This window comes from Sciurus carolinensis, chromosome 8 (assembly GCF_902686445.1).
Source record: "Sciurus carolinensis chromosome 8, mSciCar1.2, whole genome shotgun sequence".
Classification (NCBI taxonomy): domain Eukaryota; kingdom Metazoa; phylum Chordata; class Mammalia; order Rodentia; family Sciuridae; genus Sciurus; species Sciurus carolinensis.
Window position 1 is genome coordinate 132,518,902 of NC_062220.1, and position 22,770 is coordinate 132,541,671.

Consider the following 22,770-nt stretch of genomic DNA (forward strand, 5'->3'; position numbering starts at 1 on the left):
AAATTAATTGATATATCCCCAGTTTCTGGAACAGTGTCTAGTTTTACAATGTAGTGATTTTTTTTAAAAAATAACTAAAACTCAGATTTTTCTCTGTTACTCTTGGCCTCTTTCCTGGGTATGTCTACAGTAACTGCTGAGACTAAAACCATGAACTTCCTCTTAAGACAGCCTCTGAAAGCCAGGCACGGTGGTGCATGCCTCTACTCCCTGTAGCTCTGGAGGTTGAGGCAAGAGGATCCCAAAGTTCTAAGCCAGTCCCAGCAACTTCATGAGACCCTGTCTCTAAAGAAAATATAAAAAGGGTTTGGGATATAGCTCAGTGGTTAAGAGCCCCTGTACCAATCCCTTGTACAAAAAAACAAAAAACAAAAAAACAAAAAAACAAAAAACCTCCAACATATATGTATTAGAATCAACACAATGCAACATTAGCCTATAAGCCCCCTGCCTCTAACAGAGAGGATACCCACAGATTCTACTCTTTGCCACTCCTCGTGGCATACATCTCCAAGAGGCAGACAATTTCCCTATCAGATGACTCAATGTGTTCAGTTGTTATTAGATGAGGAACAACAATCCCTGGATGAGGTTCCCAGAAAAGCCAGCAGCCAAATTCATGCTAAATACTATGGGCTGCTTCACAAGCAAATGACTTACCTGGGCAAAGGAAGGAAAGGGAGAATCTTCTTCCAGACTCCCAACACAAAATGAAGGACTGCCCTGACTGGCAGTGGGTGATAGAGGAGTCAGCAGAAAGTCTGAAAAAGAACCTGATTTTATAAGTCAAATTCCAAAAAGCTAGTGCCTTTGAGATGAAGAGAGATGAACCCTCGAGTCAGATCTGGATAATTACCAACACCCATCCACCCCAAAGAGAACCCTGATCCAACCTTCAACTCTGCCATGTTTTGACAAAGCCAAGAACATTACTGACTGCTAACATCAGTGATCAGTGGAGGGAGAGAAAAAGCTTCATAGTTGTAATAGTAGAAGTCATGGTGAAATCTGTTTCCACAGCAAGAATAACCCTTTTCCTTATGAAATGCTACAATTTCCAAAGGCTGGCTCTCAATGCCCAGATATTCTATCACAGACTGATTTTTATGAGGTTAGAAAAGCTTTAAAAATAAATAAATAAATAAAAATTAATTAGGTCAGCCTTTATGTTCTAGCCACATATATAACCTGGAAATGTCTGGTTAGAATTCAAGACACACAGTGGGGCACAGTGGCACACACCTGTAATCCCAGCAGCTTGGGAGGCTGAGGCAGGAGGATCATGAGTTTAAAGCCAGCCTCAGCAACTTAGCAAGACCTTGTCCTTTTTAAAAAAAAAAAAAAACAGAAAAGGCTGGGAAATATGGCTCAGTGGTTAAAAGCCTCTGGGTGTACTTCCAAGTTACCACCACCCCCAAAAAGTTTATGATCAATAACTTTTTTTTTTTTTTTTAACATTTTTTTAGTTGTCAATGGACCTTTATTTTACTTTCTATTTATATAAAAATATTTTTTAGATGTTGATATATCTTTATTTTATTCATTTATTTCAATGTGGTGCTGAGGATCGAACCCAGTGCCTCATACATGCTAGGCAAGCGCTCCACAACTCCAGCCCTGGTCAATAACTCCAAGTATTTCATTTCATTACACTTAGTGGTAGGATGCTTGTCTAGCATATGTGAGGCCTTGGGGTCAATCCCCAGTACTGCCAAAAAACAAAGACAAAAATCCAATCCCCAGTACTGCTTTAAAAACAAAAGAAACAAACTAAAATTTTTCTTTAAGAAAAAAGTGTGTCTTCATTTACTAACTTTAAAAAGGACAAGGGTAACTGAACAAACTTTCAATCCTTCTCTCCTTGGAGTACCAGTTTGGAATGTACCTGTCCCAGTACATGTAGATAAATGTACAATAAAATGCTTTTTTAAAAAAAAAAATTTTTTTTTAGTTGTATGTGGACACACTATCTTTAATTTTATGTAGTGATGAGGATTGAACCCAGTGCCTCATACATGTGAAGCAAGCACTCTACCAATGAGCTAGAGCCCCAGCCCCTATAATTTTTAAAAAATCCACAAAATTCTACAATTAGTGAGGTACAGGGATTAAAGTCAGGGCCTTGTGCATGCTAAGCAAATGCTCTACCACTGAGCTACAACTAGCCCTCTACAATTTCCTTTTATCTTTCCATTATTTCAAAAAGATAGCTATTTCCTTCATCAATAAGTGTGAGGTACTTCATAGCATAAATGCTACAACTTAGTAATTTCCCTATCAATCGAGTTTGTAAGCCATTTCTTCTTTATTATATATGCTACTAGAATAAAAAAGGTGTATAAAAAAAGGTTGAAATAGAGGGTAGTACCCCAAATGTAAAAACTAGAGATAAAACAGCTGTGTCAAAAGAAACTTCCTACCTAGTGAGCTACCTTGAGGTTTTTATTTTTTTTATTTATTATTTCTTGGTACTGGGGATTGAACCCAGGGGCACTTAACTACTGAGCCACAACTTCAGCAACACACCCCCCAACCCTGTCCAACTTCTTTTAAAATTCTGAGACAGGGTTTTGTTACATTGTTAAGGGCCACACTAAGTTTCTGAGGTTGGATTTAAACTTGCAATCCTGTCTCAGGTTCTCCAGTCACTGGCATGACAGGCAAGTGCCACCACCTGGCTACCTTGAGGTTTTTAGAGATTGGCAAGTCATAATAAGTCAGTACAGTCAATGTAAAAAGTAAATCAAATGGCAAGAATTTGATGTAGTTTAGAGCTAACTATCCAAGTAAAAGTTATCTGAGACTATACCACCTGAGTAGGTCAGAGGCTGCTTAAAGGGTTTTGTTTAAAGCCTAGACAGTGGCTGAATATATTAAATCTCAACAGTTATTTACCTGTATGGGAACCTGGACTTCTGCTAAGAGGAGAAAAGGAGAGGGCCCCAGGGCTCTGGATGCTGGTAGGACCCAAAGCAGAATCAGAGGAGCAGGTATAGGAATTGAAGGCAGGAAACTGCTGTAGATTTTCTAGGGGAATGTGGACTTCTGGATCTACAAAGGAAAGACAGTAATGGTAGGTCCATTTACAATTCCTCAAATTTTTATCAACAGCTGAGGGAGGCCAATATGCATAAATAACCTTAAGGTTCTGAAGGATACAGACAGAAATTTAATAACCCAATTTATAAAAATTGCCATCCTATGTTTTTAATATAAAAATGCTTGTTCTAACTACTCATAATTGAAGGTGGGTAATAAACATGGGGTGCTTTCAACCCACTTGTCTGGCTATTTCCATAATAAAGTTAAAACAAAAATCCTGTTCAGCAAACATTTGTTTTCTCCAAGTGTAAGACATGAGCCAAATATTTACAGAGTAGTGGAACCCCAGGTATATACTTGGCCCAGTTTGAGAAGTAAAATTTATAGTGTTTGCCCTATCATGTGGAATCACAACTAAGTCCTTTTCCTATCCAAGACTCAAATTTTCATTTTTTAGTGCATAGTGAGGCCTGAGGGTCACACAAATCCACTGGATTCAATGAAGCTTATACAGCACCAGATCAGAATACTCTTGAGATGCTTACTGGCACAAGAGCTCTCAAGTCTAACTTCCTGCATGCATTTCCTGGTTTTCAAAGTTTCTACTTTATCAGACACTTGTGGCACTCACTGTGTGGCACTGTTCCCTTTAATAGTTGGGAGGTGAGATCTGTGACCTACAGATCGCATGAGACAACTGCCCCCAGCATTCTCAGCAGAACTCCAATTCCCTTCCTTGGAAGAGATTTTTGTCACCCACCATGCCAGGGTGAATTTCATTTTCATCTTCACTGTGACCCTATGAACCCATTTAATTTCTCAAACAAGCCTATAAAGGACGTATTTTCATGACTCAGGTCTAAGAACTGAGGAAACAAATGACAGAGCTGAGACATGAACACATGCAGCCTGGCTCCTGGGCACAAAGCCTTGTTGAGAGCACCTGAACTTACATTTGCCCTGTTTCTTGTTCTCCTCCATTTCAATCCTACGCTCTCGGCGACGCTCCTCCCGAGCCTTCTTCTGACGTTGACGCTTCCTCTTCTCAATGTCATCTGTGGGTTAGTCAAGCTGTGAGAAGGCAGATTCCAGACCATCTGGCCATTAACTCTTCCCAGGTGACTAGCTGCTTAGCCCACACCAGTGGGCCTGGCTGGACCAGATGAATGGGGTGGGGCCTTTCAAGAGGAATGACTCTAGATAGTCTTAAGTCTCCACCCATGCTTGGTTTCCAGTCACTATAAAGAAAAGCAAAATGAGCTTTCTCACCTGAAAACATCTCCAGGGTTTCCTTAGAGACCACAGGAGGCTGAAGAGCCAGTTCACAGATGCTGAACTCACAGGTGAGAGGCAAGTGAGAGAGATATCTATGACGCTGCCGAACATCCTACATGGGAAAAGTGACCAATACTCAAGTAAGGCTAGCTTAACTCTTGAGAGTAAAGGCTGCCAACTCAGATTTCCAACAGTATACATACACTCATAGAAAGCACAGAGATTTAAAGAGCACTTCTCATTATCATCTCTTTGAAAAGCAAAACAGAAATTGTGGACATAGTCAGAGTAAGCAACTAAATTCAGTTTGTGCTAAAAGTGAATATATTGAGCCTGGTAACAATCTAAAGCTAATCAGCTATTTCTGATTTCCTAGGGTCCACCACTGAGGTGAAAGAACAGGGAAAATAGAAGTATTTGTTAGAAAAATAGAAACCTGGAAACAGCAGACAAAACAAATGATATTAAAGAAGGAAGATAAAACAGATTTCCTACTACAGTTTAGCCTACAACAGTTAAAAACAAAAACAAAAATTTATAGTTATTTTGCTATTCTTTTTCTTCACATGTTTGAAAAAGTTGATAGTACCCAAAGTTTGTAATTTTGAGGCTTATGACAAATTTGTCATCAATACAAGGATAATACCCAAAGGGAAAAAATACACATATGTAAATTATAAGACCATAATCCAGGAGCTGGGATGTAGCTCAGTGGCAAAGCATCTGCCCTGCATTTGTAAAGCCCTGGGTTTGACCCCCAGTTCCAAAAAAAAGACAAAAAAAAAAAAAAACAAAAACCATAATTCAGATATCTGCTAAGCTAAAAATGCACTTCAAGTTCGTGTACCTAGCTTAAAGCCTCCAAAGGACAAGGACTTTTCAAGGTTTCTCTTTTGTTCATTTTTTTGTGTATGTGTGTGCTGGGGACTGAACCCAGGGCCTCTGGTATGCTACGCATAGTGTTCTACCACTGAGCTACTCCCACTCCAGACTTCTTTATTAAGACATCCCCCTGACTCCTCTGGTATTCAAGTTAGAACCCAGGGGTGCTCTACCACTGAGTTACATCCCCAGCCTGTTTTTTTTTTTTTTTTTTTTTTTTTTTTTTTTTTTTTGTAGTAGGGATTGAACCCAGGAGTGCTTTATCACTGAGTTCTATCTCCAGCCCTTTTTGAGACTGTCTGGTTACAGCCTCACCAAGTTGCTGGGATTGGCCTCAAACTTGAAGTCCTCCTGCTTCAGCCTACTGAGCTGCTGGGATTACAGGCATGCACCACTGTGCCTAACTCCCAGCCCTTTTTATCTTTCACTTTTGAAACCGGGTGGCCTTAAGTTCCTAAGGTTAGCCTCAAACTTGGCAGTCCTCCTGCCTCAGTCTCCTGAGTTACTGTGACCAGTGTGCGTCACCACACCCAGCTTTCTCATTGCTTAAGAAACATTCTAGCTGAAGCTGGGCACAGTGGCACACGCCTATGATCCCAGCAGCTCGGGAGGCTGAGAAAGGAGGATCACGAGTTCAAAGCCAGCCTCAGCAAGCAAGGTGCCAAGCAACTCAGTGAGACCCTGTCTCTAAATAAAACACAAAATAGGGCTGGGAATGGGGCTCAGTGCTTAAGTGCCTTGAGTTCAATCCCCAGTACCCTCCTTCTCACAAAAAAAAGAAATATCCTAGCTGAGAGGTCCTCAGAAACTTAGTAAGGCCCTTTCTCAAAATAAAAAGGGCTGGGAATGTAGCTGGGTAAAGCGCATCTGGATTCAATCCCAAGTACCAAATAAACAGGGAATGAGGAGAAAGAGAAACAAGACAAACTCTAACTTGAATTAAAGGAGAAGACATCTATATCCCCCCCAAAAATGTACCTGAGAAATGGGGTAGTGAAAACGGACTTACCAATACACTGGTACAGTAAGGAAGAACAATCTAATTTAAAAAAAAAAAAAAATTTTTTCACAGCACCATCACCAAAAAAAACAAACTTTTTGGGAGTGTAGCTCCCTAGAATGCACAAGGTCGTGCAGTTGATCCCCAGCACATCACACACACACACACACACACACACACACACACGGGATACATCAACTTAAAAGGCCTTGAAGGTTTAGGAACTTAGGCTGGCTCAGCCTATACAAAGAAATTAGGTCAATGTTGCTTCCCAACCACCTCCTCCTCCTCCTCTAAAGGCAGGCCCTTACCTCAGACATGGAGTAACCGGCAATCTCCACCACAGTCGCTGATATCTTCTCTGGGCTCTGCTCCAGGCTGCCGTACTCTCGCACAAGGCAGCGTACGTTCACAGGGTGCAGGAACATGTGCTGCCCATCCTCCGCTGAAGACAAGAGTTTTATTATCCAAGAGTCTCTGCCAGCCTCTCAGCACAGACCCTCTCACTGCTAGGCCTACCTTTCCCTCCCAATGCTAAAAGGCACCCCCAGGATCCAGTGAAGCACCTTCTGCTCAGAAAGCCAGGTTGTCCCTCTCGAACACCTCTGTGGCAAGCAACCTGGTCTTCCTCCTCAGGGCCCCTCACCTTGGTAAAAGTAGTAACAAGGAGAGCTGCTCAGGTGTGTAAAGCCTGGCTTGGTGATGGGTTCCTGCTGGCTGGACTCAATACAAATGGTCCCCTCCCCAAGATTGTCAGCAGCTAATTCCAAGTCATCACAGGCCTCCGACGACCCCTCAGGCTCTGGTTCAGATACTGCTTCCTCTTCCTCTACCAGAGGGAGAGCAAGAGGATGAGGAGAGTCCAGAGAACAAACTTCTGTCGTTTCTTCATCAAAAGCAGACAGATACTCTAGCATGCCCTGTTGGAACAAACTCTAGGTCAACAGAAAGTCTATATCCTATTTTCAAGAAGCAATATGATAGGCTGGGGTTGTAACTCAGTGGTAGAGAGCCTGCCTAGCACAGAAGAGGAACTGGGTTCAATCCTTAGCACCACATTAATAAATAAAAGTATTATGTCCATCTTCAACTAAAAATATTAAATAAAAAAAAGCAAGGAGATATAAGGAGACCTAAGAAGCTCCCTAGATGTTTTTCACGTTGACTTAACATCCACAGGGAAAAATAACATACAAGCAATAGTCATATTCCCTCTCCTCCAAATAAAGTTAAGTTTCACAGCAGTACCTACCAGCTTACTATCAGCATTTGAGGAATGGCAGTCACTTAAGACTGCAACAGGGGCACACTAACCTTTCTGGGTTGAAAAACGGACTCCTTCGCCAAGGGAGCCATCAGCACCAGTTGTTCCAGAGCAGCCACAACACCAGTGACCTTCCCTCTGCTTTCAGTCAATCCTGACAGAGCCTCTTCCCGAGTCTAGGGCCAGAGAGAAGACCAGAGAAAGCTAAATTTCCAGAAGCACACTCAGTGTAAAGAGCTAAAGAGGGAACAAGAAGCCCAGTGAAGTGGCACATGGTTGTAGTCCCAGCTACTCATGAGGCTGAGGAGAGAGAATTACAAGTTTAAGGCCAGCCTGACTAATTTAGGGAGACTCAATGGGAAAGATTCAGTTCAGGAAAATAGGCAGCAAAAAACATCTGGTATTCACAAAGGATGGTATTCTGCTTAGAATCTTTGACCCTGACATTACACAAAGCTTCCTGAAAAGAAATCCAAGAACATAAAATTAGCTTTCAGGAACGGGAATATAGCTCAGTGGTAGAGTACATGACTAGTACGTGTGATACCCTGGGTTCAAACCCCTATACTACTAAAAGCGGGGCGGGGGGACACCAAACCTAGCATTCTGGTTTTTACAAACTATGCTCCGAAAGGTATTTCTTCCACCTGAAGGCATTTAAACAAAGTTCTACAATTACAGGAAGAAAATAATATATGGGATGATAAGGAGACTTGAAAGTCAGAAAAGTTTGAATGCTGGCTTAACCCCTTCTTAGTTATGTGTCCTTAAGCGAATTGCCTATCCTGTCAGGCACAGAGGCACATGCCTATAATCCCAGCAACTGGGGAAGCTGAGGCAGGAGGATCACAAGTTCAAGGCCAGTCTCAGCCAACTTAGCGAGGCCCTGTCTCAAAATAAAAAATAAAAAGGGCTGGGGATGTAGCTCAATGGTAAAGTGCCCTTGGGTTCAACTGCCAGTACCAAAACAAAACAAAATAAAACAAAACAAAACAAAATGCCTGTCCCATGATTCCCTTTCCTTACCCATGAAAGTTGGCAGCCCAATTTACCACAGCGGGTTATAAAGCAAAAGTGAAACAAATGTAACACTGGGTCTTTCACAAGTGAATCTCTCATCAATGTAAGGGTTTTTACTGTCCCAATCTAGACCAGTGGTTCTCAAAGTGTGGTCTGGGGATGAGCACATCAGCATCACTCTGAACTTGTTCCAATGTACATTAGTGGGCCTACCAAGCCCAGGTCTTCTAAAACACTCTCAGGGAGGAGTCTATTACTGATTCTTACATATCAAGTTTAAGAATCCCTGTTGGGGGCTGGAGATATAACTCAGTGGCAGAGCACTTACACAGCATGCACTGGGTTCAATCCCCGGTACCAAAATACAAAAAAGGAACTTCTTTAATTGGGCGATTCTTGCTACTCCAAGATCCTCAGCAGTATTGCCAAGGAACAAATGAGCAAGCAATAGTACTTTCTTCACATTTCTCTCAAATAAAACACCTCTAAAAACAAATCTAAAAGCCTATCTTGTTTAACTAAGAGCAGAGCCAACCTAAGAAACTCCACTGTCACAATTAGTTATAAAATTGGGGAGGTGGGGGACTAGAGATTTATCCCAGGGCACTTTATCACTGAACTACATTCCCAGTCCTTATTTTGAGACAGGGTCTCACTAAGTTGCTTATTAGGACCTGGCTAAGTTGCTGAACCTGTCCCTGAACTTGCAATCCTGTATCAGCTTCCCTAGCCACTGGGATTATAGGTGTGCACCACCATGCCCAGCTGCATAAAAATCATTTGAACCACTCCTTTCAGCTCTAGAAAAACTTTGAAAAATCTCCAGCCCTTCCTTCCCATTACAAAGCCCAGAGCAGAATGCTTTTTTAAGCCATTCCTAGATTCATTCGCCTCAATGTGGGTCTGAAATAATTAGGTTCACTGTCTATCCCTGGGTAGAAAGGTTCAACATCTCTGGTTTTTTAGTTTCTAATGCATCCTCTGACCTTGAGTTCCTGGATAGCTGCCTCAATAAAGCAGGACTCGGGAGTGTGCTTCTCCTCTGCCAGTTGCTGCTCCAGTGCTACTTTCTCTTCCAGAACTACCCGGTGCAGCACCTGCTCCTTAGAGGCCAACAGTAACTTGGAGTACTGGCTATGCTGTTCATCTACAAGAAAGTAAGATCATAAAATGCAACACTCAATGTGTCAGAGCAGCTGAACAACTTTCTCACACACACCCTTTTTTGCTAGGGTTAAGATGGGGTAATTTAACTTCCTAGAAAATAATTTAACAATAACCTCAAAATAAGGTTTATAATTGACCTTATAACATAAGTCTAAGAAAATAGAGAAAATAATCAAGTATTTATTTGTATCATGTTTAATTACAGCATTACATGCAGTATCAGAAAACCAATTCATATATCCAACAATAACAAATGGTTCATTACACAATGACGTATTTATAAAGTGAATTCCTGACACTAGAAATGGTTTTCTAAGAAAACAATCAGTGAGACTTGGAGACCTATGTTCTGTGAAAAAAGGAGATGTCAGACCAATCTAATCCAATCTCACAGAAATACACACACACACAGAAAAAAGGTCTGCATTTAACATTTTGGGGGCACCTAAGAGGATTATGGTTGATTTATTTCCTTTACTTTCTTTCCCCATAGTTTCTGTACTTTTACAAAGTTTTAAAATGTTATCTTGACAGTGGCTTGGGAGGCTGAGGCAAGAGGAATCTAAGTTTGAGGCCAGTCTCAGCAACTAAGCAAGGCCCTAAGCAACTTAGAGAGACTCTGTGTCAAAATAAAAAAATTTAAAAATGACTGGGGATGTAGCTCAATAATAAAGCACCTCTGGGTTCAACTCCTGCTACCAAAAAAGTTATCTTGAAACCCTCTTAAAATGTCCTAATATCTTCTTGTCCTCCTATTCTGGTGCCATTTAAAAGATGCCATTTACAAATTTGAATATGTAGCCTTCAATTTTTTCCTATACATTTATTCACATGTTCATAAAAAAGGATTTCTTATACAATAAACTGTACATCATGTTCTGCAGCTTATTTCTCAATGTCTTTATAAATTTTGTATGTTGAAACAGACCTACTCTATCCTCACCTTCCAGTGTTCCACAATGATGCATTATAATAAAGTTCTTTTTATACAATATTTATATTGCCAATTTCTCATCATTACACTCTAACGAAAATTTTCATATGCTCATTGATAACTATTACACCTATCTTTAAATCCTACCAAATCGCAAAAGGCTGTGATTAATTTAAACTCCCAAGGACTACAGTCCCCACTTTCCCAATTCCTGACAAAACCCAGTGTTACTAATATTTTTGGCAGGGGCAGTGAGTGAAAAATCTGATGGACATCTCAGATATGCAGAGGTGGATTTCTTTTACTGGGAAATGCTGTGTCATATGCTTAACTCATTCTTCTACTGGGTTAAAATAATTTCTAGAACATCTCTATTTTTTGGACATTAATCTTCAGAGCACCCCTGGGTTCAATATCCAGTACAAATATACATACACACACCAAAAGACCAACACACCAGTCTTCCTTTATAGCACCTACGGTTTCAGCCTGGTTCAAAAATCTACCCTTACTTAAGACTGTATATATTATCTTAAAGCTGGGGGTCCACCTCAGTGGCAAAGCATCAGCTTAGCATAATTAAGGCCCTGGGTTCAAACCCTAGCACCAAAGTTTTTAAAAAAGATATCCTATATTTTGCTTTTTTACATTCCTTTTTTTTTTCCCTTTAATTAGCAGTTTTGGCTGTTGTTGATCTAGCCATCTAGCCACTCCTCCCTCCTGTATTCTCCTTTAAGGTTTAAAAGTTTTGGACATTAAGTTCTTTGACCTATCTGGAAATTTTTTTTTTCCCCCAGGGGTGTGGGGGAGTGGTACCGGGAAGTGAACTCAACCACTGCCACATCCCCAGCCCTATTTTCTATTTTATTTAGAGACAGAGTTTCACTGAGATGCTTAGTGGCTCGCTGTTGCTAAGGCTGGCTTTGAACAAGATTCTTCTGTCTCAGCCTCCCAAGCCACTAGGCATATGCCACCAGCACCCAGCTGGAAGTACTTTTTATAACCGGTATAAAACTGGTATCTAATTTTATATTTTTCCCATGATAACAGCTGACTATTCCAATACCATTTATGAGAGTTCCACCTTTGTCCTAAAGACTGAAATGCCACTTCAGTAAAAAGGTCACTACTTCAAGAAATACAACCTGTTGTACGTTCCCCACTGTAAGCACCTATCACACTCTATATCCTGATGGCCTTATATGCGTCTACCATCTGCCTCTTCTTTTAGACTACTGAGTTCCTTGATGACAGATGCCAAGACTGGCTGACTGAAACTGCCAAGACCGGCTGACTGTGAAACCCCCAAGACTGGGCACAATGCCAAACACTGTTCAGGAAAGCCTAGTAAGCTGGGTGTGGGGGCACATGCCTGCAATCCCAGCTACTCAGAAGGATGAGGCAAAAGGATTCCAAGTTCAAGGCCAGTCTGGGACACTCAGTGAAACCCCGTTTTAAAATAAAACATAAAAAAAAGTACTGGAGATATAGCTCAGTGGCAAAGCACCTGCCTAGCATGTGTAAGACCCTGGGTTCAATCTCCATCACTATGAGGGGAAAAAAAAAAAAAGCCCCATAAAATGAAAAATTTGAGAGAGAGAGAGAGGGTGTGTGTGTGTGAAAGAAATCTGAAGCCAGAGTTAAACCACTCCATGCAAGCTCTACCTATTGGAACCCTTCTGACTAATCCTGAAATGCTGGAACTGGCTTGCCCCAAAGCTAAACTTCTTTCTTTTTTGGCAGTGCTAGGTAATGAACCCAGTCAGAGACTCTCTAACACTGAGGTACATCCCCACCTCACTCTTTCCTCATTTTTTGAGCACGGTCTTGCTAAATTGCCCAGACTGGCCTCCAACTTGCAATCCCCCTGTCTCCCAAATACCTGCAATTACAGGTGTGTGCTACCACCTCTAGCCAAAGGCTCAATATTTGTTTGACAATATGAAGATATATTCAACAATCTCAGAGAGTACACTTGAGATTATCTGCCCTCAAAATTAATGGAACTCACCTCCTAGATGAATAGGGTGATCTACATTCATCCACTTGGATTTGGGCAAGGCCACCAACACTCCTTTCTCCCTCTTCATCAGTTGCATTGTAATGGTATCACCAACAACATACTGACGAGATTCTGTGGCAACAACACTGTAACATGGACATTTAGGTGAAGCAGAATAAGGAGCTGGCAGACTGATGTTTAACCTAATAAATAGCTCCATCTCACCTCTTAAGATCCTTCTTATGCACAGAACTGTAACAGATGGGACATTTACTCCAGGTCTTCTCACTGAGTGAAAGATAGTGCAGGATGCATGCCCAGCAGAAGATGTGTCCACAACGGGTTATCTTGGCTGCAGTAGGTGGATAGAGGCATATTGGGCAAGATGGCACTTCATGGCTACAGATGCGCTAAAACAAAATGCCACAATTTCATTACTTTTGGAATAACTAAGACCCGTAAAAGTTAAATGCCTCTCCTATATCACTCCCACACACTTATACTCAACATATTCTTTTTTTCAGGGGCAGTGGGGGGAACTGGGTGCTTTACCATTGAGCTACATCCCCAACCTTTTTTATTTTGAGTCAGGGTATAAGTTGCTGACACTGGCCTTGAACTTGTAATCTCTTCTGCCCAAACCTCCCGAGTTGGTGAGATTACAAATGTATGCCACTGTACCTAGCCACTCAACACATTCTCATGTAATTTGTTAAAAATGCAGGTTTATAGATGACAGCACTTTTCTTTTTTTGGAGGGGGACCAGAGAATTGAACCCAGAGGTGCTTCACCACTAAGCCACATCCTGCACCCCTTTGTATTTTTTATTTTGAGACAGGATCTCATCAAGTTGCTTAGGGCTTCACTAAGTTGCTGAGGCTGGCCTTGAACTTGTGATCTTCCTGCCTCAGCCTCCCAAGTCATTGGCGGATGACAACACTTTAAGCAAATCATTAGGGAAACTAAAACAATGGTTTAATATAAAATTAAAAAAATACATAGCCGGGTACAATGGGACATGTCTATAATCCCAGCAACTCAGGAGTCTGAGGCAACAGAATCACAAGTGCAAGGTAAGCCTGGGCAATTTTATCAAGATCCTATATCAAAATAAAAACGGCTGAGCGGGTGTAGCTCAGTCGTAGTGCACCCCCTGGGTTCAATCCCCAGTACTGGAAAGAAAGAAGGAAAACAAATACATAACTGACATTTTGGAGGTTTTACATTAAAGGAAAATATAACAAATCACATGAATCCATTAACAAAAAAAAAAATTTCATAGGTACATATACAGAAAAGCATTAAGAAAGGACCAGCAATAATCTACAGGTAATTTCCAACAGGAGTTAAAACTTTCACTTTATGTTTAGCAGTGTGTGTGAGTGGGCAGGTGTGGGTGTGTACACATACAACACACATCCCTCCCTGGGGATTTAACTCAGGGGTGCTCTACCACTGAGCTATATCCCCTCCCTTTTTATTTTTTGGGATAGGGTCTTGTTAAGCTGCCCAGGCTGGTCTCAAAATTGCAATTCTCTAGCCTCAACCTGAGCAGGTAAGATTACAGGCATGTGCCACTACCTGGCTATATTTTTGAACCAATACATATGTAAAACTTTATAGGCTTTCTATGTCATTCTCAGATGATTTTATGAATTTTCACAATAATGAGACTTATTATGGGGGACTTATTTTAAAAAAGAAAAAGAAAAATACTTGTAATTTTCAAATTTATTCTATATCAGATACCCTGTTAAGATCAACAAGGAGACACCTAGAGTTCATAACTTTGGTGGAAAACAAATACAACAGTGACTTTGACAGAAGGTATAGCTGTGTGCTAATTTGACACTGATTACACAATGGACTACCAGTGAAGAAATGTCCATGTAATCAATCCCCACTGGGTAAGGAGGGAAATTAAGAGTCTCTCTCCTGGGTTACTACTTTCCAGGAGAACTGGTAGACAGATCTGCTTATCTAACTTCAGATCAGAACCTTCCACACTCCATCCCTAAGACCAGTGCCACTAGTCACAAAATAAACTCGAGGAAGAACCAGGGACTGGAATGTCTACCATAAGGCAGAAAAGGAAATCAATCAGCAGTGAATACAGCCAACGGCTGCTTTGTGACTATTGTCCCTTGTGTGCTCCTTCACCCACTAACAACTTATAAATTTGGCTGAGTTACTTACCACTTGTTCCACAAAGTCCCAGTTGACTAAGGTATCAGGATCAGCAAAATGAGCTGTGTAATCTTGGTCTTCAGATACCACAAACTGGCAGCTAGAAATAGGGGTGAAAACAGGACAACAGTGAGACTCATCAAGTCCTCAGCTGAAATACAATCATCTCTTCATTTAGAATTCAAATGTAAGTCATTAGCAGTCATCATTTGTGAAGCACTATCTTCACAATGCCTCGATTCTGAGCCCTGACTCTGGAAAGAATTCAGACTCAGCAGACAGAGGTCTAAACCCAGTCAAGTTCCCTGTTGGTCTCCTTTGAACTAAAATTAACCTAGACCATGGGTCTCTGAACCAGAAGTAAACAGATTTCCTCCCTCAAACCCTGGAATCCTAGAATGTGGCTCATCTTCAAGTTTAGAACTATTCTCAAATCATCTCTGATCAGTTTGTATAAAGTATAGAACGGTTACTTCAGTCTAGGTCCAAGGTCAAACCATCATAAACTAATGCTATATAAGAGAAAACGATGGGGAGCTAGGCATGGGGTCATATGCCTATAGTCCCAACTACTCAGGAGGCTGAGACAGGAGATCACTTGAGCCCAGCAGTTGAAGGCCAGCCTGAATAACAACAAGATCCCATCTCAAAAAGCAGGGAGTAGGGCTGGGTTGTAGATCGGTGGTAGAGTGCTTGCCTTGGACATGTGAGGCACTGGGTTCAATTCTCAGCACCACATAAAAAATAAAGGTATTCAGGTATTCAGCGGGACCCTTAATTTAATCATATATGCAAAGATACTATATCCAAATAAGGCATTATTCACTATACTGAGGGGTATGATGTGGTCATTTATTTTGGGGGTACATAATTCAGACTACATGTAAAATTGTTGTTTTGAATTGCTGACCCTACTCTCCTGAAATACAAATTTAGGAATATAAAATAAATAAATAAATAAAGGTATTGTGTCCATCTATAACTAAAAATATATATATTTATATTTTTTAAAGTGGGGAGAGATAGGCACAGTGGTGCATATCTCTAATCCCAGCGGCTCAGGAAGTGAGGCAGGAAGATCAAAGTTCAAAGCCACCTAGGCAACCTGGCAAGACCCTGAGCAACTTAATGAGAAACTGCCTCAAAATTTCAAAAATAAAAAGGGCTGAGGATGTGGCTCAGTGGGTAAGTGTCCCCTGGGTTCAATCTCTGGTACCGAAACAAAAAAGCAGAGGTGGAAAGAAGTTGGGGATTTAGCTCAGTAGCAGAGCACTTGCCTAGCACGTCAAGGCACTGGTTTTTATCCTCAACAATGAAAAACAAAAGAGAATCAGTATTTTAGCAAATGTATGCCAAGCATTTCAATTTGTCATTAAATTCTCAAGAAATTTCCTTTTCTAGCCAGGCACAGTGGTACACACCTGTTAATTCCAGCTACTAGGAAACTGAGGCAGGAGAATTAAATTTGACATCCCATCTCAAAATAAAAAATAAAAAGGGACAGAGATATAGCTTAGTGGTAGAGGTTGAGGGCATGCTTGGTGTGCTTCACACCCTAGGCTAATCCCCAGTACCAAAGGGGGGGGTCTCTTCTTTACAAGGATATTCAAATCAGGTTCAATTCCACTTTTTCCTCCTTTTCATAATACTCATGCCATTTGTTTAAGCACTATATTAAGTACCAGGAACATCTACCTGGCAAGAAAATGAGAGAGGCAAAAAAGAGGCATCGGTTTCTTTTCTGCCCCTCTCCTACAGTTTAAATGAAGTCTCCTCACAGCAACCCAATTATCCAGAGTCTCTCAATTCCACTTTCTCCCTGAAAAGCAATACTTACTTGGCCTGTAAAAAGAGTTCCTTGTTAAAAGGCTTATGTCCCCACTTGTTCCTTTTTCCCCAGCTGCCATGTCCACTGCTTTCAAAGTGACCTGTCTGGCCACGGGGTTCAAAAGTGAAATTCAACAAGTGATTCAGGTTGATCTTCTTAGGACCAGAGAACTGGGCAGGGCTAAACTCTGCCCTTTGAGCCTCTGCTACCTAGGGAGAATTACAAGTGTTTTGGATTAGGACAACACCAATTTACAGCAGAAACCAGCACAACCCCTCCTTTGACACAGCTTAAAATATTAAAACGGACTTAAATAATCTTCCAAGGAGGGGGTAATACAAAAGTCTATTCAAGACCTAGATGGGAGTGAAGAGGGGGAAAAGGAGCATTTAACATTCCCATTTCTTACACTGTTTAGTCTGCCCTGCTAAATGGCAAATAATCATTAAATGACAAAGCCCAGGGGGGGAAGGGAAAAAAATAACAATGAATCAAACAACATTACTCTATGTAAATTTATGATTACACAAATGGTATGCCTTTACGCCATGTACAAACAGAGAAACATCATGTATCCCATTTGTTTACAATAAAAAAAAAAAAAAAAAAAGACAAAGTCCAGCACAAACTCCTCTAGCTATCTTAAAGCACAAAGATCTGTTTACTGGATTAATCTTCCCATAGTCCTACATGACTCCTAAACCTTCATTCTTCTGTTTTTTGTGTGTGTTTGTGTGTGGTGTTGGGGATCCATCCCAGCACCTTCACCATGCTAGGCAAGTACTCTATCTCTGAACTAAAACCTGAGGTCCACACCTTCATCCTTATTAGCTGTTCCCTCCCCCCCTACCCCCCACCCCCCGACATAGCAAGTCTGTGGAGTCACCCTTTGGAGGTAGCCTGAAGGCCACTGCTAACTGCCATAGGTTTCTGGATCCTGCCAGAGACTTCGTAAGACACACTGCTATTCCTGGTTAATTAAAACTGATAGAACACTTAGGCAGACTACCTGTGTCCATAAATAAACCCAAACAGCAGATTCAGAAACAGTTTAGAAAGTGGCAAGAAACAATATATAAGAAACAGTGCTGCATACAAAGATGGAAGAAATGTCAGGACACATTTCAGTCCTCAACAATTCCAAACTGAAGTGATAAAGGTAAGTGCTAAGTCAGTTAAGTACATTTCCCACCCTCACTTTCCTATTTATTATAACACACTGTCATGTTTATATTAGTACACTGTCACTTTAAATGGCTATATACCATTACATAATATGGGCATGCCATATTGTAATGCCCTACTTTATGACAGATTGTAGTTTTTTCCACTGTTACAAAATATGTTCTGATAATCACATTTGTGAATAGATCTTTGTACACAAATATGCAGGCACCTGCAATTTTTTATTTTTTATTTTTTTCAGAGCTAGAGATCAAATTCAGGGCCTCACACATGCTAGGCAAGTGCTTTACTACTGATTTATATCCCAAAACCCCCATTATTTCTTTACAACATACAAGAATTATTGGACCAAAGGAAACACAAGACTTTTGCTGCTCAAACCACCATGCACATACATGATAAAAGAGTCTTAAGGAGTACACAAAGGAAAATTGTACATTCTATTCCAGAGGTAACGAATATGCCCTGAATCAGTTTATGTATACAGAACCATAGCAGATCACCTTTTAAAACAAATAAAAGCCACGGCATACCACACAGATAACTTTTTAATCTTAACCTATCTTGGACCTTGTCTCACAATGTTTATGTTAAGTCACCACAGGAAGCACCAGGCTTCCCAGATCATCCCTTATCTCTCGTGCCCTGGACTCACGTCTATATGGCTCTGATCTCCCCTAATTAGTCTTCTATCCCCATGCCCCAAACTTAGATCTTAGAGCTTGTGCTCAGTCAACAAAATCACACCCATTTTCAATCTTCTGAATTCACCTGTCGTCCTCACTGGTCCACTCTCTACAGTACCACCCACTGTCAATTCCTAATCATTTTCCCAATATGCCGACCTCTCAAGGCCTTGACCTCCTCTCTTCCAATCAGCATGCCCCCCACCCTATTTCAGGCACCCGCTCCTACAGACAGGCATACCTTCTAGAGCTGTTGTCAAATACAGCAACCACTAGCTAGATGTGCCATATTTAACTTAAAATATGTTAAAATTAATTTCATTTTTTTTTCCATTTATTTTATTTTTTGCAAACAGGGTCTTGCTATGGTGGCTCAGTTTGGCCTGGAACTTCTGGGTTCAAGCAGTCCTCCTGCTTCTGTCTCCCAAAATATCTAGGACTACAGGTGCATGCCACGGCCCAAGCTTGTTTTGGTTTTTATTTTTACTGTGGCAACCAGAAAATATTAATCACACATGATTTGCTTTTGCACTACAGAGCACTGCTCTATAGTATAGACCAGGCTGTTAATGACTGCTCTATAATATAGACCATGCTGTTAATGATCACGTCATTATCATTTTTTTAGTAGCATCTTTTTTTTTAATTTTTTTAGTTGTCAATGGACCTTTATTTATTTATAGACGGTGCTAAGATTCAAACCCAGTACCTCACACATGCTAGGCAAGCGCTATACCACTAAGCCACAACTCCAGTCCATTATCATTAATTTTGAGCATCCTACTGTCCAACCAGATACTCATTCTGTTCCAGAGTTAGTCCTTATTTTAATTCTTTGTCCCTACTTTAAAGTCTACAAACCAGAGATCCAATCCCCTAAACTTCCTTTATTTGGCTTAGATCCTGTAGTCCATGGCCCTTTCTCTCCTCTGCTGTATCACCCAGCAAAACCTTCCCCTCCACAGAGGCAAGACATAGCTAAAAACACATTACTGTTCGCACCAAAGTAGCCACTTACACAGCCTAAGAATCATACTGCAATCCTACTATTCTTCCACAGTCCCTTCAGTCCCCTATTCTCCCAGACAACCCCTTCATGCTTCCAACCTCCTCTTTCAGCTAACTTTATGTATTTCAACTAAGAAAATAAGCACAATTTGGATAGAAGTCCAATATCCTGCCAAAAAGTCTTCCTCTTATTACTATGGATAAGCTGACACAACTCCTAAGCCAATTCCTTCACTTTTGCACTAGATCACAAGAACTCAAGGACACTGTTGAGCATTCTCCCCTTTTTACCTCTTATTTTATCCCTCTCATCATAACCACCCCATTAGCAGAGACAAGCTCTAACCTTATCTTAATATTCCTCTTCATATTCCCTTCAAGCTACTATGTCACCTTTTTACTTCTCCTCAGAGCAAAGCTACTACAAAAGATCATCAAAATTTGTTGTTTCTTCTTTCCATCCTTTTTTTTTTTTTTTTTGGTCCTGGGAATTGAAACAAGGGGCACTTAACCACTGAGTCCATCCCCCAGCCCTTTTCTTATTTTGAGACAAAAGACGCACTAAGTTGCTGAGGCTGGTTTTTAACTTGCAATTCTCTTGCCTCAGCTTCTCAAGATGCTGGGATTATGGACATGCACCACCACACCCAGACCATCTTTTTTAACTTTTTTTTTTTAAGTTGTAGATGGACACAATACCTTTATTTTATGTGATGCTGAGGATCAAACCTAGTGCCTCACGCGTGCTAGAAAAGCACTCTACCACTGAGCTACAACCCCAGCCCTCTCTCTTTTGAATTTATATTGATCAGTTTTGTTTTTTGTTTTTGTGGTACTGGGCATTAAACCCATGTTTCAATGTTCCCACAGAACTATATTCCCAGCTCTTTTTGAAACAGGGTCTTGCTAAGATGCTGAAGCTGGCCTCAAACTTGCGATCCTGCTCCTGCCTCAGCCTCCCAAATAGCTGAGATTACAGGCCTGCACCACCACACCCAGCAACCTATTGTCGACTTAGCATTATAACTCCTTGATAATATGTCTCACTTAGTTCCATAGTTCTAAAAAACAACTATATGCTGCCAGTTCTCCAATCTGGGTCTCCTCTCTGAATTACAAATTCATAATTGTCTACCTCTACTTAAATATCTAATAGGTATTCCAATGAAAATATACCATTTCCAAAATAAAGTTCTTTATTTCAATCCTTATACCTTCCTACAAAACTGTACTCCTCTTGAAATCTTCCCCATTACAGCAAATGGTACTTGAATTGGTCTCATGCCAAAAACATTACTCAGACTTTTTTCTGCTTAGTCCCCACATCTAACAAATACAATATTGTTGGCTCTACTTTTAAAGTAATCTCCCAGAGCTGACCATTTCTCACTGCCTTCACCATCACCACCCTGTTTCAACACTTGCATCACTCTCACCAAGAGTATCTTCATTGGGCTGGGGGTGTGGCTCACTCAGGAGGAGTGCTTGCCTAACATGAATGAAATCCTGGGTTGAATTTCCAGCATCAGCAAAAACAACAAAAAAACAGCAACTCAGAAGGCTGAGGCAGGGCTGAGGTTGTGGTTCACTGGTAGAGTGCTTGCCTAGCATGTGTGAGGCACTGGGTTCGATCCTCAGAACCACATAAAAATAAGTTTAAGTTATAAAAAAATTTTTAAATAAATAAATAAATAAAATATTTTTAAAAGGCTGAGGCAGAAGGATCAAAAGTTCAAGGCAAGTTTAGGTAACTTAGTGAGACCCAATCTTAAAAAGAATGCCAGGTGTGGCTGTGCGCAACAGTAATTCTAGGAGCTCAGGAGGCTGAGGCAAGAGGATCACAAATTCAAAGCCAGCTCTGGGCAACTTCAGCGAGACCCTGTCTCTAAGTAAAATATTTAAAAAGGGCTAGGGATGTGGTTCAGCGGTTAAGTGCCTCTGGGTTCAATCCCTGAGGCAAAACCAAAAATTAATTACTGTCTCTCCAAACTAGAATATAAGCTCCTGAAGGACAAAAACAATGTTTTGTTTAATGCTGTATTCCAAACTCCTAAATACTATTTGATTTGTAGAAGGCAAGGAGTAAATTCTCAGTGACTGAGTGAATTGTTTTACTCTTACATGTAACAAGACCATTCAAACAGGACCATTTAATCAGTCTTGTTCATAGGCATTCAGGTTAAGAGATTACACAGGTAAGGTCCCCAAATATGCCATAATTTCTCACAAACAATAATTATATCTCCCTTCCTCAGGAAATTTTCATAACCGCCAGAGGAAAAGAGATAGCAAAGTTCCAGACCCAGTTAATCTCAAACTACCAGATTACTTTGGTTACCCATTCTACCTCTTGCTCTTCTCCCTCAACTACAAGGGAAAAAACAAAACAAACCAAAAAAACCTTCATGCTTATAGTCTAGGAAGGACATTCTCAAAGTCCATACCTCATCTCGTCTTCCACCATTAAAAGAAGAGCTAAAGAGTTTGCTGCTGCCGCCGCCCCTTTGAGGAGGCATCTTATTAAAAGTTTTGCTTTTCTGTGAATTGGAGCGACGGGACTGGTTGCTAAAATTTTCATTTTTGGGGTAGGAAGGTTCACGCTTGCGATTATAACGCTTGGATCCACTTGAATTCTTTCCATCTGAAAAGAAGAAATACAAAAGAATTAGTTAAGAAGATACATATTTAAATAGGTAAAATAATTTCTCTTCACCTCCCAGCAAAATTGTGTCTAAATAAAGAGAAAATGAACTTTTTTACAACCTCTAAGAAATGTGTTCAGGCCAGCCATTGGTCTTTTGAGCAAGCCAACCCTGAGGTGGGGTTTTTGTTTTAATGATAAAGCCTAAGAAGTCCCTCCCTCAGGACAAACAGTACAGATCAAACCACATCAATTACCAGTTCATAATGTCTCTTTTACAAGCCTAGGCATGTTATCTTGTAAAAGTTCATTCAGATAAAGTTAAGAGGAAAGGAAACAGTCATTCTATATTAGGAAAAAGTACTTTATCTGGCAGCAGGACAGAAGACATTATTACCCTTAAACTACTATAGTATAGCCAGAATCCATACTGTAAGGGGTTGGCCTAGATTCAGCAGATATATTCAAGAGGCACAAAAGCAAAACATTTATGTACGTTCTAGAAGTCAAACTGAGAAGCTACTAAATAAACAGAACAAAAGTTGAACTCTAAGAGAATACTAGATGAGTTTTGAGTTATATCCTTTTTTAAAATGTCTCTTGCCAGGTGCTAATCCCAATGGCTCTGAAGACTAAGGCAGGAGGATC

General features: G+C 40.6%; 1 protein-coding gene across 2 annotated transcripts in view; it reads right to left on the bottom strand.

Moving 5' to 3' along the window:
- The window catches only part of Rnf10 (ring finger protein 10), a 37,617-nt gene that overhangs the window by 4,970 nt on the left and 9,877 nt on the right, over positions 1–22,770 (bottom strand). The window contains exons 2-14 of one of the 2 annotated variants that reach the window (XM_047561535.1): positions 21,926–22,122; positions 16,612–16,811; positions 14,784–14,874; positions 12,812–12,996; positions 12,596–12,732; positions 9,470–9,630; positions 7,514–7,639; positions 6,846–7,119; positions 6,511–6,644; positions 4,312–4,429; positions 3,996–4,097; positions 2,896–3,051; positions 661–761 (exon numbers count right to left, since the gene is read on the bottom strand). In XM_047561535.1, coding sequence (XP_047417491.1) covers positions 661–761; positions 2,896–3,051; positions 3,996–4,097; positions 4,312–4,429; positions 6,511–6,644; positions 6,846–7,119; positions 7,514–7,639; positions 9,470–9,630; positions 12,596–12,732; positions 12,812–12,996; positions 14,784–14,874; positions 16,612–16,811; positions 21,926–22,122 — 1,982 coding nt within the window. Of the gene's footprint in view, positions 1–660; positions 774–2,895; positions 3,052–3,995; positions 4,098–4,311; positions 4,430–6,510; positions 6,645–6,845; positions 7,120–7,513; positions 7,640–9,469; positions 9,631–12,595; positions 12,733–12,811; positions 12,997–14,783; positions 14,875–16,611; positions 16,812–21,925; positions 22,123–22,770 lie in introns of both variants that reach the window. The other variant, XM_047561534.1, reaches the window with a different exon arrangement.